General features: G+C 41.3%; 2 protein-coding genes across 9 annotated transcripts; both read left to right on the forward strand.

Annotated features, from left to right (window-relative positions):
• On the forward strand, positions 3,434 to 8,900 carry LOC110434878 (protein FAR1-RELATED SEQUENCE 6-like). 7 transcript variants are annotated; one of them, XM_021459708.1, is made up of 8 exons: positions 3,434 to 3,722; positions 3,842 to 4,054; positions 4,124 to 6,253; positions 6,369 to 6,482; positions 6,561 to 6,665; positions 6,752 to 6,808; positions 6,893 to 6,973; positions 8,594 to 8,838. In XM_021459708.1, the coding sequence occupies exons 2-7, from the start codon at positions 3,878 to 3,880 to the stop codon at positions 6,932 to 6,934; spliced, it is 2,625 nt and encodes an 874-aa protein (XP_021315383.1). In that variant the 5' UTR covers positions 3,434 to 3,722; positions 3,842 to 3,877; the 3' UTR covers positions 6,935 to 6,973; positions 8,594 to 8,838. The 7 variants fall into 7 exon arrangements, with proteins under 7 accessions (XP_021315383.1, XP_021315386.1, XP_021315381.1 ...); XM_021459711.1 differs by having other exon boundaries at positions 3,458 to 3,722; positions 3,834 to 4,054; positions 6,758 to 6,808; positions 8,594 to 8,835; XM_021459706.1 differs by having other exon boundaries at positions 3,459 to 3,722; positions 3,834 to 4,054; positions 8,594 to 8,900.
• LOC110434967 (protein FAR1-RELATED SEQUENCE 6-like) lies at positions 10,712 to 16,048 on the forward strand. Of its 2 annotated transcripts, XM_021460100.1 has the most exons (7): positions 10,722 to 11,021; positions 11,684 to 13,708; positions 13,824 to 13,859; positions 13,999 to 14,112; positions 15,266 to 15,331; positions 15,429 to 15,590; positions 15,681 to 16,048. In XM_021460100.1, the coding sequence occupies exons 1-6, from the start codon at positions 10,950 to 10,952 to the stop codon at positions 15,555 to 15,557; spliced, it is 2,442 nt and encodes an 813-aa protein (XP_021315775.1). In that variant the 5' UTR covers positions 10,722 to 10,949; the 3' UTR covers positions 15,558 to 15,590; positions 15,681 to 16,048. The 2 variants fall into 2 exon arrangements, 1 of the variants encoding a protein (XP_021315775.1); XR_002452597.1 differs by lacking the exons at positions 15,266 to 15,331; positions 15,429 to 15,590; positions 15,681 to 16,048 and having other exon boundaries at positions 10,712 to 11,021; positions 11,684 to 13,539; positions 13,644 to 13,708; positions 13,999 to 14,103.

Below are 17,206 nucleotides of genomic sequence, written 5' to 3' on the forward strand. Positions count from 1 at the left end.
CGATCCTAACACGTATGCAAAGTTAGATCGCTCAAGTGGCACTAGATGACCGATATGCAAACAAGTTTGCCCCTCTTGATAGTACGGCCATCTATCCTAAATCCGGTCATAAACTTCTCTACACACCTATGACCGGTGAAATGGAAAAGCCCTAGGTTATACCTTTGCCTTGTGCTTTCCATTCCATCTTCTCCAATGTTGATGCAACACATGCACCAACCAATCACCAAATGATATGATCCACTTCATATCATCACGTGACCGTATTGGTTCATCGATCTTGACCTCACTTGCTCTTCACCATTGCCTCGGTCCATCGGCGTCAAGTCTTGCTCAAGCTTCACCGTCACACGCGGTCCCTCGCTTCAAAGCCTTCGACTTGCCCTTCACTCTTGCAACCGGTCCATCGAGCCAAGCCTCATCTTGATCTTCTCCACCTTGGTCACATGACTCCATGTCATATCTCATATGCAATGAGCTCCTCCATCATCACATCATCACCTGTGGACTAATCTCCTGTGTATCTCACATAAACACTATTAGTCCACCTAAGTTGTCACTCAATTACCAAAACCAAACAAGAACCTTTCACGCGGCGGTGGCGGCTTGAGCACAAGCTCGGCGAGATCCAAATTGTCGCGGAGAAACGAAGCTAGTGCACGTTTTCACGGTTTAGATGCAAAAGGAGTCCGCTGCGGTGCTTAGGAGCCTTATAGGGGTCGGTTTGTCGATTTGGCAAGGAAATCCCGTTGTTCACGGGATTGAAATCGACCGGGGGAGAGTCCGGTTCGGTTGCGAGCTGAGGAAGGAGAAGGCGCTGGTCTCGCGGGCCCCACATGTCATTGATAGAAGGCTGGGACCCGGCTGTCGGACACAGAGAGAAGAGAGAGGGGAGATCAGCACGTCGCTGGGCCGCGTTTCGGGCCGAGGTGAGCTGGGCCGGGGCGGACAGCAAGGCCGAGCGGGGGGGGGGGGGAACGGGGCTGGGCCGAGTGCGGGAGGGAGAGGGGGAGAGGAAGGGCGCGGGGCTGGGGAGTTGGGCTGGTTGCTGGCCATCTTGGGCCGAGCGCGGGGTCTGGGTAGGGGGAGAGGAGAGAGGGGGAGAAAGTTTGGTTGGGCCTCTCGGGCCAAAACAGATGGAGAGAGAGTTTTTGTTCTTCCTTTTTCTTTTCTTTTTTTTCTTTTTATTTAAAAAGCCATTTGAAACTCATTAAAAATCCTTTTGAAATACTTTTGAACTTTACTCAAGGTCACACGGTACAAAAATATAAATGCTCCAGCATGAGTGCACATACATGTTTCTAAATCCTATATTGAATTTTAATTTAATGAAAATATTATTTTCCTATGATTCATGAGCACCAAAATACAAAATGAAATCATTTTTCACCTATTTCAAAAGTTGTAATTTTTTGGGTGTTACAAATCTACCCCCCTTAAAATGAATCTCGTCCTCGAGATTCGGAAAAGGCACGAATCCTGTGAGAGAAAACAGATAAAGATCTTAATAACTCTTTCAACTTTACAACTTGCATACCAAAGATAAACTCAACTTTTCCACAGAATGTCTATTATTCATAATTGATCAATATCCATGTTGACTACCAACTTTTGACTTATATAACTCGAAGATTTGATAACTTAGCATGGATATGCCTCCTCAGGTAGGAGTGGACCACCTTGATTACTCGATCCTTTTTCCTGATGGTGCGGTCAAGAAAATTTTCCACTGGGTAGCATAGATCACTCCTTTGTGTGTCCATAACCATCCATTATCACGAACCAAAAGAATGTCGAGTGACTCTAGCACGATGAGGTTTACAGTGAAGTTCTCCTTGCTTATGACAAAGTGGATATTTCAGCAACCTGATCTGTCTGCATCTCTCCCCTTGGGGTTCGAACTAACAAAGGCTTCCTCGTTGGACACTTCACTCACTGTCATCAAGTGACCAATGTCAGTAACTCAGCAAGGATAGTTGATCATAACCATAGGATATCTCAGAAGACAATTATCACTTCAAGATAGTTTTAAAATACATCATCCCGTGATATCAAGGTGCTACCCCCCTTAAAACGAGGTTGATTGGGGGACACTAGAGGCTAGCTCTCCTATTCTTTTTTTGGACACTACACATCATAGTCTTTTAAATTTGTTGTACCGAGTCTCTTAATCCAAGGTTGGTTTCATCACTAAGTTCCAATTTATCGGTACCTTTATCACGGTTAAATTGTTTCACTCTTGCATCCAAATTATAACTTCGTAATCTTTGGTGTCATCTGATCCTCATAAACATAACTCTCAATCCATGAGTATCGGCAATGACATATATCTCCATTAATATTCTCTGAATGGGATGATATCTTGAATCAAAACCAGTTTACCAAGTGCTTGTGATCCTCACATATGATCCAACATTAGCCAATCCTTCTCATTGTAACTCCTTTAATTAGGTTACCCCTCTTATGAAAAGTCAACTAGGGGAGAAAGTTTGGTTGGGCCTCTCGGGCCAAAACAGATGGAGAGATAGTTTTTGTTCTTCCTTTTTCTTTTCTTTTGTTTCTTTTTATTTAAAAAGCCATTTGAAACTCATTAAAAATCCTTTTGAAATACTTTTGAACTTTACTCAAAGTCACACAGTACAAAAATATAAATGCTCCAGCATGAGTGCACATACATGTTTCTAAATCCTATATTGAATTTTAATTTAATGAAAATATTATTTTTCTATGATTCATGAGCACCAAAATACAAAATTAAATCATTTTTCACCTATTTCAAAAGTTGTAAATTTTTGGGTGTTACAATTTGTTATAAGAAATTTAATGGTGCAATCGAAATTTAATTTATATATTTGGTTTAAGAGTTATGACTTTTTTTAATTCGCTAAAACAATTTTGCATGTATGGGTGAGTGGGGTCTGTGTTCATGGGATAGTCTCTCATAACATAGTAAAATAAAATTTTATCTAAATATATTCATATGTGATCTTGTTTTAAAAGATTTGTTATAAGAAATTTAATGGTGCAATCGAAATTTAATTTATATCAAGAGTTATGATTTTTTTTAATTCGCTAAAATAACTTTACATGTATGAGTGGGGTCTGAGTTCGTAGGATAGTCTATCATGACATAGTAAAAAGGAAAGTTGTGGCTCCACCATAAATGTACATGCGTGCTTCTCTCCGTAATTTTTAGGCCTTGTTTAGTTCGCAAAAATTTTCAAGATTCCCCGTCACATCGAATCTTTGGTCGCATGCATGGAGCATTAAATATAGATGAAAATAAAAACTAACTGCACAGTTTATCTGTAATTTGTGAGATGAATCTTTTGTGCCTATTTACTCTATGATTGGATAATGTTTGTCAAATAAAAACGAAAGTGCTACAGTAGCCAAAACCCAAAATTTTTGCCAACTAAACAAGGCCTTAGTTGTAGAGCTGGACATCTCATTTCTTTATCCGTCCTCTTCCCGCAGCCTCTCGCCGTCGCCTCTGGCATCCCGTGCCGCAGCCCTCCGAACCGCCCGCGCCGCCGCCCTCCGAACCCCGCGACTCCGCCGCAGCCGCCCTCTGCACCGTTATCTCCGCGTACACCTGCGACTCCGATCGTGGCCCCCAGTCCGGCCTCTCCGCCAGTACGCGGAGCCCGCAGGCGGCACCCGCAGCCGAGCCGGAGGTCGCCAGCGCCGCCAGAAGACTTGCTTCGAGGGATTTACCTGGGGTTGGTCTTACTCTGAGGGCCTTTTGTTTGCTAATTTGATTGCTGCATGGTTTGCCTGCTTACTGTATCCTGTTCAGTTTATGGTCTGAATCTGTTCTTACTCTTCTTCGGGGCACAAGGTCAATCAGATTAGGGTTCAGCTAAACTGAACCCCCATGTCCCATGGTGTGCCCGCCCCCATGTTAGAAGAGTTGGCGAGGGAGGCAACACTCGCCGATGTGTCTATTCTTGTGGATGGGAATGGCGCAGAGGTACATGGTAATGACACAGAGGTACATGGCAATGGCGCAGTGCTGAAAAGAGTTGATGTGCCCCAGGTTAGAGAGGTGCAGGTTAGTTTGAATGTTTATTTTTGGTGCTGACTGCTATGGAAACTTGTAATGCTTTGCTTTGTTCACTAGGATTTGGGAGGTATTTCGCCCAAGGAGGTGCCGCTGCATGAGGGCAAGGAGGTGATACTTGTGGATGATAATGACAGCGGGCAGGAAGATGGTGGGGAGGGTAAGGTGGATGAGAATGCACCGCGTGTTGGGCTGAGATTCAAAACTTATGATGATGCTCTCAAGTACTATAAACAATATGCGGAGGATTCTGGGTTCTCAGCAATCATTCTGAAGTCATCGTATTTGAAGTCAGGGGTGTGCCGAAGGTTGGTGATTGGATGTAGTCGAGCTGGAAGAGGGAGAGCAAATGCGTGCTATCTATCGAGAGAGTCAACCAAGATAAATTGTCCAGCAAGGATCTCTTTGAAGTTAAGGCAAGATAGATGGCTTCATATTGATGATGCTAAGCTCGAGCACAACCATCCACTAAACCAGTCCTCTACATCACTCATTAATTGTTATAAAAAGCTAACAGATGCCAAGAATGGGGGAGCTGCCTCACGACTGAAGGGTCGCAGGAACATTCCATCTGAGAAAGAGCAAGGGAACTTCACGGAGATAGGAAGGCTTAAATTTGGGGAAGGAGACGATGAATATATCCAGAGGTTTTTTGGGAATATGCAGAACAAGAATCCTTACTTCTTCTACTTAGTAGATTTGGATCATCAGGGTCGTTTGAGGAACTTATTCTGGAGTGATGCTAGGTCACGGGCAGCGAACGATTACTTTGGTCATGATGTTGTTTACTTTGACACCTCATACTTGACAGAAAAATATGATTTGCCACTTGTTTTCTTCACTGGGATGAATAACCATGGTCAGCCTGTTCTGTTTGGTACTGGTTTACTGTCAGATCTAAGTGCTGATAGTTATGCTTGGTTATTTAGAGCATTTTTATCATGTATGAAGGGTCTCTGCCCAAAGGCAATCATTACTGAACATTACAATGCTATTTTAGATGCTGTTCAAGAAGTTCTCCCTGATGTTAGACATCGCCTTTGCCTGTACCGTATTATGAAAGATGTAGCAGAGAACTTGAAAGAACATGCAGAGTTTAAAACAATCAAGAAAGCACTGAAGAAAGTAACATATGGGTCTTTGAAGATCCCAGAGTTTGAAACGGACTGGAAGAAGATTATCGAGGAACATGGACTTGGAGAAAACGGTTGCCTCAGTTCCCTTTATGAGCATCGCCAACTCTGGGCACCTGCATATCTGAGAGATAAATTCTGGGCAGGGATGTCTATTTCACAGCGTGGGGAGTCTATTTCCTCATACTATGATGGGTTTGTGTACCCAAAAACTTCTTTGAAGCAATTTTTCAGTAAATATGAGATGATATTAGAGAACAAATACAAGAAAGAGTGGCAAGCAGATGAAGAATCTTCCCATAGGTCTCCATTGACTGTAACAAAATTCTACATGGAAGAGCAGCTGGCCAAAGCCTACACAATAAACATGTTCAGAAAATTTCAAGATGAGTTGAAAGCAACGATGTATTGCGATGGTATGCCAATTAAAGTTGATGGCCGACTTGTTACTTTTGAAGTGAAAGAATGCTCATACATGGAAGATGGAAAGGACACAGAGAGCAGGACCTATGAAGTTTACTTTTGTAAAGAAGAGCCCAAAGTTGAAATTGAGTGTGAATGTGGTTTTGTTCAGTTCACTGGCATCCTGTGTAGACATGCACTGTCTGTGTTGAAGTTGCAGGAGATATTTGAGATCCCAAAAGATTATGTTCTTGATCGCTGGAGAAGGGACTATAAGAAATTATATTCTAATGCAAAGAAACCTAATGAAATGCCTCTTAGTGACATTGTTGAGCACTCTGATTATTTGTTCACACAATGTAGTCAGCTGCTCAATCTAGGGTTTGTATCTGAGAGTAGGTACCTTGTTGCTCTGAAGTTACTGAGAGAAGCGGAAAGATCTCTTCTGGATGATGGACTGCCTGCTAGAGACAGGCAGCCAATGCTTCTTTCCTTTGAGGCTGATGCACCAGAAAATGGTCAAGGCCTTTTTAATCCTCAGTTTTCAGAGGGAGTAAAGAATTCTCAGTCAGCCCATGCAAAGCGCCGTGGTCGGCCTCCAAAGAAAGTGACAGAATCTAATGATGATACTGTAACACAACCAAATAAAGAACAGGTCAGTGTTAGTTCCCTTTTTTTCTCGAGAGTATATTCATGAGCCTCAGACCCACACTTCAGTTAATATAATATGAATACACCTTTTGTTGTTCATGGATATTCTTGTTGAGCAGGATTTCCTACGGTCATCATTTGTCACAGACAATACAAATATGATCCAGGGGCCGTCTTCTGCCTCCCATCTTGAAGGTCCTCACATGGGAGTGCAAGGAGGCATTGATTTAATGGTACACATTATTGTTTTTGTTTCCCGCTGCTATTAATACTACATATATTTTAAAAAGTCTTGCTGCAAACTTACACAGGAAGGAATACCAAATCTCTCATTTGGTAATCATTTTGGAATGGATATTAATCACCAACATCAAGTGCCTAGCCACCAAAGGATGCAACAGAACAATTTCATACAGGTTTCTGTCGTACGATTGACCGTGTCGATATAATTTTGTATAGTTGTCTTTGTTTGCAACTATTATTTTGACACCTTGTTTTTTAGGTGCAGGCAGAACCACATGGGTTTGGGAATCAGTGGGTTTACCACCCAATGTTGCAGGTATTGCTAGTCAATCTTGGTTTTTGACTTCGAAGTTTTTCTATGGATATCTGTCTGAAAATGACTCATATGGCCATCTTGCAGGATAATCCAGTGCTAAGAACTCCTACGCGAAGAGCAGGGTAGTGCATATTCATTGCTCCAATTGTTTCAGTTAAACTTTAGGTAAGGTGTCAGTTTTTTCTTATCCATGTAGCTATGTGTCCCGTTAAATTTTTCCATCATCCTCCAAGTGCCAACATTCAAGGCTTGTTATTTGTCTTGGTTCAGAATTGTGCCCATGCATATATTCTGCGAGAAATGCTATTCCTTATTTATGATATATATAGGTATTGGAGTTAACTTGCATGGGTATGCCGCCTTTTTTTTCTTTTTTTTTGGATAAGAATGGGTATGCCACTTGGGTTCTTGAAGAATTGGGTCCCACACCTTAACTGTGTTAAATTGTCAATGGGGTCCAAAATTTGCTTAATTGGTCTTGACATAACATCTTTGGTTCAATCTATATTGTTTTTTTTAGAGTTTTCAATCTATATCTATATTGTTTTCTGAGCAAGTGCCGAACAAATAGAAAAACCGAACATCTTCCGATGTGGACAGACTATTACTTGTTGTTGGTATGTTTATATAGCATTGTTTAATATTATCCAGCAAAAGTATAGCTACACTTTATCTTTATACACTGTCACAGCGAGATGCAATTGATAGTTAATAATTTAAGTTGGGTTTGGACTTAACTTGACACTCCTTTACAAGATTGGGGACCTAAATACAAATTCTTGTCTGAAGGACTTGAACAAAACACCCATCAAATTTAGTGAACTATGATGCATTTTCATCACTCATTCTAATATTTTTTTATACACAAACTCAGTAACATCAGGATTTTTTCCCACCCTTTGTTTTAATCAAGGTCTGAGCCCCTGTTGTTTCGTTAGAAAAAACTACCACTTCAAGTTTATTTTGCATTGCTATGAAAGTACTCAGCAGTCAGCACTTGAGTGTGCTATAGTGTAGGGAGGGTGATGACTGTGGTGTCTGTGTCACATGCTCACAGATGTGATGAGAGAAGAAGAGATCCTTGTAGTTTCTGCATTTTTTTTTCAGGCGTAAAGCCATATAGCTTATTTCAAACTGATTGCTATGGTTTATCACATGATAACTTTACTATTTTGTATTACCTACACTATTTGCTGCTGTTAGTTGTTATACCATCTTTTGCTAGTTATGGTAGTCATGCATCTCTAGACATAAATTCTTACCATGATAATTTCTTTACACCTGAGTTCTTTCCATACAGATGCAGTCATACACTATGGCATGATTTTTGAGCCTGGTTGCTGTTAGTAACATAGTGTTGTTTTTTGCCCAAGGCTTTATTTATAACATGAACTCTGATCATACACTGTACCCTTGTGAAACTATGGATCTGCATGGAATACCTTTGTTTCGATTAATAGTTAATATATATTGTGCCAATGGTTCATTCATTGGCTTGGTAAGGATGCATGCATTCCCAATATGCACCAGATTTTCATAGCCAGTTCCTGCTTTAAACTGATTCCAAAAGCAGAAACACAATAGTTTTCTTTCTTAGAGAATAATTTACAATTGTATAAACATATATCTGCAATGGTTCTTACTAGCTGTGCGGTAGCATTGATGTTTTAAATAGCTAGCTAAAGTTGCGCTATAGCTAAAAAAATGCAATTTTTAAACCTTGGTTAGCAACAGTACCGGTATACCAGCTATCTGTCCGTAATAGGTTTCCCTCTGTAATTTCAGGCACCATGACTTCTCAGGCTCCATGACTTCTCAGGCTCCTGTAATGACTTCCTGAGTCCCGAACTAACCGAAGGATACCGAGGCTGTACGTGGCACTGGCACTCCAGAGTCCAGATGGCAAGAGCTTCGCAGAGGGTCCAATGGATCCAAACATTTTTGTTACATGATACTGTTAGCTGCTGTCTCTAGGATGAATATTCAAACTGTACATAATATTGTCTCTACAATAGTTTTTTTTTGCCTGATGTGCTGTGCGCCAGATTTGATAATGTTGCAGAGGATGCATATTCGTTTTGGTGTTGGTTTATTGGTTAGATTCAGACAGAAGTCTCTCTCACAATACTGCGCCTTTAAAAGGAAGGAGCCGCAGTAGCCCAAGACGTCCTCGCGAGTCGCCAGCACCCTCACATTCCGCCCATACGGCCATACGCGTCGTTCCTTCTCCGTTGCCTTCCTGTCCATCTGCAACCCGACTCCCACCTGTCACCTCATCTCGACGTGTACATAGGTTTAGTTCACCTCAAAATCTAAAAACTTTTCAAATTTTTTTATCATATTACAATGTATAGAGCACTAAATATAAATAAAATAATAACTAATTACATAATTTGTCTGTAATTTATGAGACGAATCTTTTGAGTTTAGTTAGTCATTGGACAATAACTATCAAATACAAATAAAATTGCTATAATATTAAAATCTAAAAACTTTTTAGATCCAAACCAGGCCATAGGAGCACATTTTTTTCCCTCTCCTATTGTTTGACCATGCCTAGTGGCATCGATGCGTACAAATACATTTTTTCCTATATTGTTTGACCATACCTTTCGGGCCTTGTTTAGATTTTTTTTTTATTTTTATCACTGTAAACTTTTATCTGTATTTAATAATTATTGTCTAAGTATTGACTAACTAGGTTCAAAAGATTCGGCTATCAAATTACAGACAAACTGTGTAATTAGTTATTTTTTATCTATATTTAATGTTTCATACATGTATCATAAGATTCAATATAACGAGAAATCTTAAAAAAATTAAAATTTAGGTTAAACTAAACAAGGCCCTAGTTGCCAAGTTTTGGCTTGGCTCACCAGCGTTACATACAAACCAAGGCCTTGTATAGGTCTTGTTTAGTCACTCCAAAATCTAAAAACTTTTTAAGATCCCCTATCATATTGAATCTTGCGGCACATGTATGGAACATTAAGGCCTTGTTTAGTTCCGAAAAGATTTTGGATTTCAGTATTGTAGCATTTTCGTTTTTATTTGACAAATATTATCCAATCATGGACAAACTAAGCTCAAAAGATTCATCTCGTGATTTACAGGTAAACTGTGCAATTAGTTTTTTATTTTCGTTTATATCTAATGCTTCATGCATGTGCCCTAAGATTCGATGTGACGGAGAATTTTAAAAAATTTTGGTTTTTGGGGTGAACTAAACAAGACCTAAATATAGATTAAAAATAACTAATTGCACAGTTTGACTATGATTTACGAGATGAACCTTTTTAGCTTAGTTAGTGCATTAGTAGATAATAATTGTTAAATATAAAAAAGTGCTACAATAGCTAAATCAAAAAAATTTGGATCTAAATAAGGCCCTGTTTAGTTCCCCAACCAAAAAATTTTCATCCATTCCATCGAATCTTTGAACACATGCATTGAACATTAAATATAGATAAAAAATAAACTAATTACACAGTTTGGTTAAAAATAAAATAAACTAATTACACAGTTTGGTTAAAAATCGCGAGACGAATCTTTTAAGCCTAGTTAGTCTATGATTAGCCTTAAGTGCTACAGTAACCCACATGTGCTAATGACAGATTAATTATACTTAATAGATTTGTCTTAATTTTCAAACGAGTTATGTAATTTGTTTTTAAATTAGTTTCTAAAAACCTCTCCCGACGTCTTTTCGATATATTCGATGTGACACATAAAAATTTTTCATCTCCAATCTAAACAGGGCTAAGGCGCAAATAGAAATTATCCCTGTGCATGCTCATCCAGATCTGGGATTCTGGCTTTCTGCTACATCAGCCATTGCCACGACGGATTGCGGCCAGGCGCTACCTTCACGCACTGCGCCGGCCCAGCTCGGACGGTCCGGAACAGCAGCTGCTCGCGTTCACGGTCGTGTGGACGCGGCGCGGGAGACGCCCGAGGGGCCGAGGGTCTGAGGACGTGAGGAGCGAGCGGCCGGGCCCCACGCCCCCACCTCTCTCTCGGGCCCTTGTGCAGACGCGCAGGTAGCGGCCCCCTAATTCATTTGTCACCAAACTTTGCACCCGCCTCTCCCCGTACCCGTCCGAAACCCTAGCCTGCCTCGTCGGCGGCGGGCCCTCCGGCGATGGAGGTGGAGGAACCGCTCCCAACGTCCAAGAACCCGCGCCGTGCCCGGCGCCGGGACCTCAACGCACTGGTCAGACTCGCCCCGTCGTCCCTGATCCTTTTATCGCCTTGGTGATCCTGAGCGTAGCGTTTGATATGTGCTAACTTCTCGGTGTGGGGAAATTCCCATTTCCTTCCTTGATTCGAGGCGTGACTGCCGGGGAGGAACGACTCAGATTTCATTTTGAACTCTAGACTAGAGTGGGCGGGCAGACAGTGGTTGTCATTTAGGGTTTGGATTTGATTGATTCATTTGGTTTTGATGGATAGTTATTAACTCTATTTTCGTTACTTGGACTAGCATTTGTTTTTTTACTAGTAAGTAAGCAGTCTAGTGTCTATTAATTCTGTATTTCTGTTCATCACTGTGGGGTGTGTGGGCTTGAGGTTCTAATTTACGATCCATTTCTGTTCAAATCAAGTTGTAGCCTTTGCTTTGGAGGCATTGATAATAGGCACATCTTAGTTGGATGATCATTGGAGCATTTACCAGCAGTTGAAACCGAATGTTAGTGTCATGCTATCCTGAAATACCTACATTCAGGACGTGCTATTTGCTCAGTCACTCATTCTGTACCTATGTTTTAAAAAGTTACTTCTAAGTTGTCCTCACTCTGTATTAGCTGGAAAAACTTTAAAATTTTTCAGTAGTTTGCAATGTAAGTGGTTTCATGATGAATGTATTTTTTTTAGGATCCCAGCATGGAGGAGTCCGATGGGGAGGATATTGGTGTTCCGGAAGTTGGCATGGTGTTCAATAATCACACAGAAGTGAACCGATTCTACCGCAAGTATGCCCGCCGTGTTGGCTTTGGTGTCTCAGTAAGGAGGTCCTCATTCTCACAAGAAGGGACCTGCTTATATCTCGAGCTTATGTGCTGCAAAGGAGGGCGGCCACGTTATGAGCCAAAGTTTCGGAAACGGGCTTCATCGACCACTAACTGCCCAGCCAAGATCCGAGTGAAGTTGTGGGGAGATAAATTGTTGCATGTAGAGTTGGCGATCCTCGACCATAATCATCCAGTGAGCCCAGCAATGGCAAGGTTTTTGAACTCTTATAAGCAACTCTCTGGCCCTGCGAAGAGGAGGATGCGTATGGGTGGCCCTGGGGCTATGCCTATTGAAGAGTCAAGCAAGGTGCCCATGGATAAGCTGGGGGAGCTTGAGCAGCTTCTGTTTGGCGAGAGCAAGCACCACAGCTTTGTGGAGAGGGGTCGTTTGAAGCTCCAACCTGGAGATTCGGAGGCCCTTCGGCTTTTCTTCACTCGGATGCAGGCCAAAAATGCCAACTTTTTCAATGTCATTGACCTGGACGATGAAGGCTGTACCAGGAATGTTTTCTGGGCAGATGCACGGTCAAGAGCCATGTGTGAGTACTATAGTGATGTCATCACACTTGATACGTCATATGTGGCTAGTAAATACGACATGCCTCTTGCAACATTTATTGGGGTGAATCATCATGGACAATCTGTCTTGATGGGGTGTGCCCTGCTTTCTGATGAAACAGCAGAAACCTATTCATGGCTACTTAAGGCTTGGATAGCATGTATGTATGGCAATCTTCCGAAGGCTATTGTCACTGACTATTGTAGGGGCATCCAAAGTGCTGTAGCTGAGGTTATTCCGGGAGTCCGTCATAGAATGTGCTTGTTTCAGATAATGAGGAAGGCCGCAGAACGTTTAGGTGGGCTGTCAGAGTACAGAGCTATCAACAAGGCGATGCATAAGGCTGTGTATGATTCATTAACCATCGATGAGTTTGAAGGAGAATGGAATACTCTAATTACATATAGTGGGCTTCAGGGCAATGATTGGCTAAGATCACTTTATGAATGTCGATCTTCATGGGTTCCTGTTTTCATTAAGGATACATTTTGGGCAGGAATGTCTGCTACACAAAGAAATGAAACAATCACTCCTTTTTTTGATGGATATGTTGATTTAAAAACCACCTTGAAGCAATTTCTTGGCAAGTATGAGATGGCTTTGCAGAGTAAATATGAGAAGGAGGCCCAAGCAGATTTTGAGACATTTCATAAGCAACGTCCACCGGTATCAAAATTCTATATGGAAGAGCAGCTCTCAAAGGTATACACACATAATATGTTCAAGAAGTTCCAAGATGAGATTGAAGCCATAATGTACTGCCACGTATCTTTAATTGGTGTTGATGGGCCTGTCTCCACATTCAATGTCAAGGAGTGCATTTTCCTTGAAGATGGTAAAAGGACCATGAGTAAAATTTTTGCAGTGACATACAAAGCGGACGAAAAGAATATTAGTTGTATATGTGGAGGTTTCCAATTCAGTGGCATACTATGTAGGCATAGTCTCTCAATGCTCAAGTTTCAACTGGTTCGTGAAATTCCACAACATTATATTCTTGATAGGTGGAAAAAGGATTTTAGACAGTTGCATGTGAAGAGACGCCCTCCAAGCGATCTTGTCCCCAACAATCGCATGGATCGATATGACTATTTATCAATGAGATGTTTGCAACTTGTTGACTCTGCAGTCCTATCAGATAAGTATCGCCTTGCTTTGAGGTTGGTAAGGGAGACAGAAAAATTTCTGCTAAATAGTAACACACATGATGATACACAACCAAGGATCAAGTCTCGTGTTCCTAAAGTAAATAAATCAAATACAGTGCCTGGTCAAACCGTGGTGGGTGCAGCTACTGGAAACAGAAATGATGGTCTCAAAGGACCAGAGGTACTGGTTCAACCTATAATAAATCTTATATACACATGTTTGCTTGTAAGCTTCGTGGAAATTAGAATCGGTAGTCCATATGATTTGCTTAAATGGGTTGTTTTGCAATATGCAGGCTCCAGCAGTCATGCAAGTACCGCAAATCCAAAAGGTAAGATTGCACTAAGCATTAGTTAATTTTATATCCTTAGTTGACACATCTGGCTGAGGATATTAGTTTGTAAGACTATATGCTTCATTAAAGACCTCCTTAAAAATAAGATATTGATTGGTTGCTATTTTTACTCCAGGGAGGAGCAGAAAAAGGAATAGTTCCTACTGGCTACATTGGAGTACCAGCTAATATCCAGCAATTTGTAGGCAGTCAAGCAGCATTTCAGCCAAGCATTGTCTACATGGTACCGGTATGTCAGAACAAATGGTCATATATGCTGACTTGTATCTTTGACGAAATCCCACAGGCACTAGAAAACCAAATTTTCATGATACGAAAATAGTATGGCGCCCAGGGGTGCTGGCACCCTCCTTATATGGAGTCATTGCCTAGCATCACTGAGATTTGTTTTGACAGCAGGCTGTGATGGTATTTCTTCCTCCACCTTCTTCCTCCTTGTCTCGCGTTCCTCCACTTCCGTCCGTGTCTCACCATGAGCACAGCCCTCCCCCGTGAGCGCGTCCGTGGCGGCCCCAGCCTTGCATTCCTCTGCTCCCGTCTGAGCGCCCCATGAGCACGCCCTCCCCCATGAGCATGTGCGGCTCTCCACGAGTGTGCCCTCCCCTGTGAGCGCATGCACCTCTCCATGAGAGTGCCCCTCCCTTGTGACTGTGAGTGTGTCCCTCCCCCATGAGCGTTGCATCCATGACTGAGTGCCAGCCCATACTCAAGGTCAAGCGACGGTGCAAGAAGCCAGTGGATCTGCGCCTCCTCCTCAGTGATGCGGCAGCTGGAGCTAGGAGGAGACTGGGTGGCGCAAAGGAGGTCACAAGGGAGCAGGCCCATGGCTAGCATGCTTGTTGGTGGTGTGAGGAAGACGATTGGTGGTGCGGGCTGTGTGGCGCAGTGGCAGTGAGGAAGAGGAAGACGGCTCTATTACCTCCATTTTCTTCTGTTTATTTCTACTAAGATGTCTGCTCCAGATAAAGAGGGTGCTAGCCTCCCTGGGTGCCAAATCCGCACTCTTCCGGATATTTAGATGCTTTTCTTGCATATTAAATCAGGAATGTTTGCAATAAGCAGTAGTTATTCATTGTTCTCTATAGTTGGTAAAATAATATTTTATCTTCTAACAAAAATAAATCATATATCACTCCGTTCCAGTTTCCAAATTGTAAGTCATTTTGGCTTTTCCAGATACATAGTTTTTGCTATGTATCTAGACAGCGGATGCACAGCAATGTGCCTGGAAAATCCAAAACAACTTACAATTTAGGATGGAGGGAGTACTTATTAATCGGTAATTGTTCTTTATTTTCAAGTTTTTTCTTTATTATTTTACTTTGAGGTAGATTCTATTCGGTAGGAATATTCTACTGACTGTTGCTGATTCAAATTTTCAGAGTGGTGTTGACCCACATGCTTTTGGAAATGTTCTGATGCCAGTGATGTACCAGCAGATGTTCCAGGTTTGAGTTTATGTTTGTTTGCAAGTTCCATTCATCTTGCAAGGACTTTTTTTGGCATGAATTGATGGCATTCAATGGCACGGGGTGGTATGGCTAGGTGCCTCCAAAGCCAAATGAGACCATGCAAGATACTTCAGCCAACGAAAAAAGGAAGCGACCTCGTGGTCAGAAGCTCACAGAGACATCTCAACAGGCAAATGGAGCCCCAGCATCTGCATCTGGCTAGGCCGCTAGGGGGCACTGCTAACATTTAGAACAGGTTTTCCTGATTTACTCCTACTACTTGGTATGCTTTGTTCAACTATAGTCACCTCACCTGAATTGTGGCAACTATATTTGTTCTTCCCAGGATTTCTGTACATACGTTGACTTCCTGCCGTGAGAAATTTTACATATGGACGCCGGCACTAACAATTACCTCAATGTGATCCAAGGTATCTGGCCCAGGATGGAAATTTAGTCTCACACAATTTTTTTTGGCTGATTTCAGCAAGACAGGTTGCACCTAATTTACTCGGGGAATCCAGTATCCACAAGTTCTATTTGTAATGTACAAATCCCCGTGTCCTTTTTTGTGATATGTAAATGATTTTTTTTTGGAACAGCTCTATCATGGCTCATGAGTGCAGTGCCAGTTGCCTTTGAATTCCCATTGTCGATCACCAGATCGATGTCTACTGCATATAGAAATATAAAGCATGGAGGGTGTTAGTGTTTCCTGACTGTGGTCATTGGGTACTTTGGCAACAATCATGGAACAAGACATGCCAAAGGAGAGCTCTATGGGAAATTCAGTTATTCTTCTCGATATTTAGGACAAAGCTAATTAATTCAAAACTAATAAACCCGTCATAAACGTGAAAAATGTGGGCTCTGTTTGAAATTATTGGTTGTTTTTTAAATATATACTCTATGTTCTAAATTGCAAGTCGTTTTGACTTTTCAAGGTTTATAGTTTTTGCTATGCATTAACTAAATATTGTAGAAACTATGAATCTAGACAAGCTAAAACGACTTACAATTTGGGAGGGTATGTATCTAACATAGTGGATATGTACCTACAGAAGCCGAAATGATCTATAATTTTGGAAAGAAAGTAGGTAATACAATTTACCTCTATTTTGGCACAGAGAAGTAGGTAATATAGTTTACTCTTAGGGGTCTTGCAACACGTCTTAAAATTCTAGAAGTTGGAAAGAAAGAAATAGTGCAAGTGGTATACTGGTGTATTGGATTGCTCAAGGTCAAGGATATTAGAAGATTGGTGAACAGGTTCCTACACAAAAAGAAGGGGAATAAAAAAGAACGAACATTCATACTCTGGTAACTTTTACAAACTGAATGCGACTTCGATTACTTCACTGCACACATTGTTTGTTGTACAAGCAACATGGCTGACAGCGTGTAAGGTTTTATTTGGTACAGCTCACAACAGCTTCATAAGCTATTGTGAGCTGTTTTTTTTTTTTTGCCAAACACTTATTTTCAAAATAGCTTCATGGGTGAAGCTGTTTTTCTTCTCTCAGAATCAGAAAAACATGAGTTAGGATGAAACTAAAAAAAGTAGCTTATTACAGCTCTCTCCCTTATTTATCTCTCCCAGCTCTCTCCCTTATTTATCTCTCCCATCTATGCAAAGATATTTTACTAAACATTTTTTTTTTCAAAATAGCTTAGCTTCATCTAGAAAGTTGCAAATGAAGTCATTTTTTAAAAAAATAAATAGCTTTACTAGTGAAGTTGAGCTGTGTCAAACAAGGCCTAAATATAGGAGCCAGAGCCTGAGTTTCAATATGGTCCTGATCGTCCAGAAACATTTTGGTGCAAATTCACAATTTTAAATTTCAACTCAAGACTCCAAGCAGAACAATACAC

This window comes from Sorghum bicolor, chromosome 4 (assembly GCF_000003195.3).
Source record: "Sorghum bicolor cultivar BTx623 chromosome 4, Sorghum_bicolor_NCBIv3, whole genome shotgun sequence".
Taxonomy (NCBI): domain Eukaryota; kingdom Viridiplantae; phylum Streptophyta; class Magnoliopsida; order Poales; family Poaceae; genus Sorghum; species Sorghum bicolor.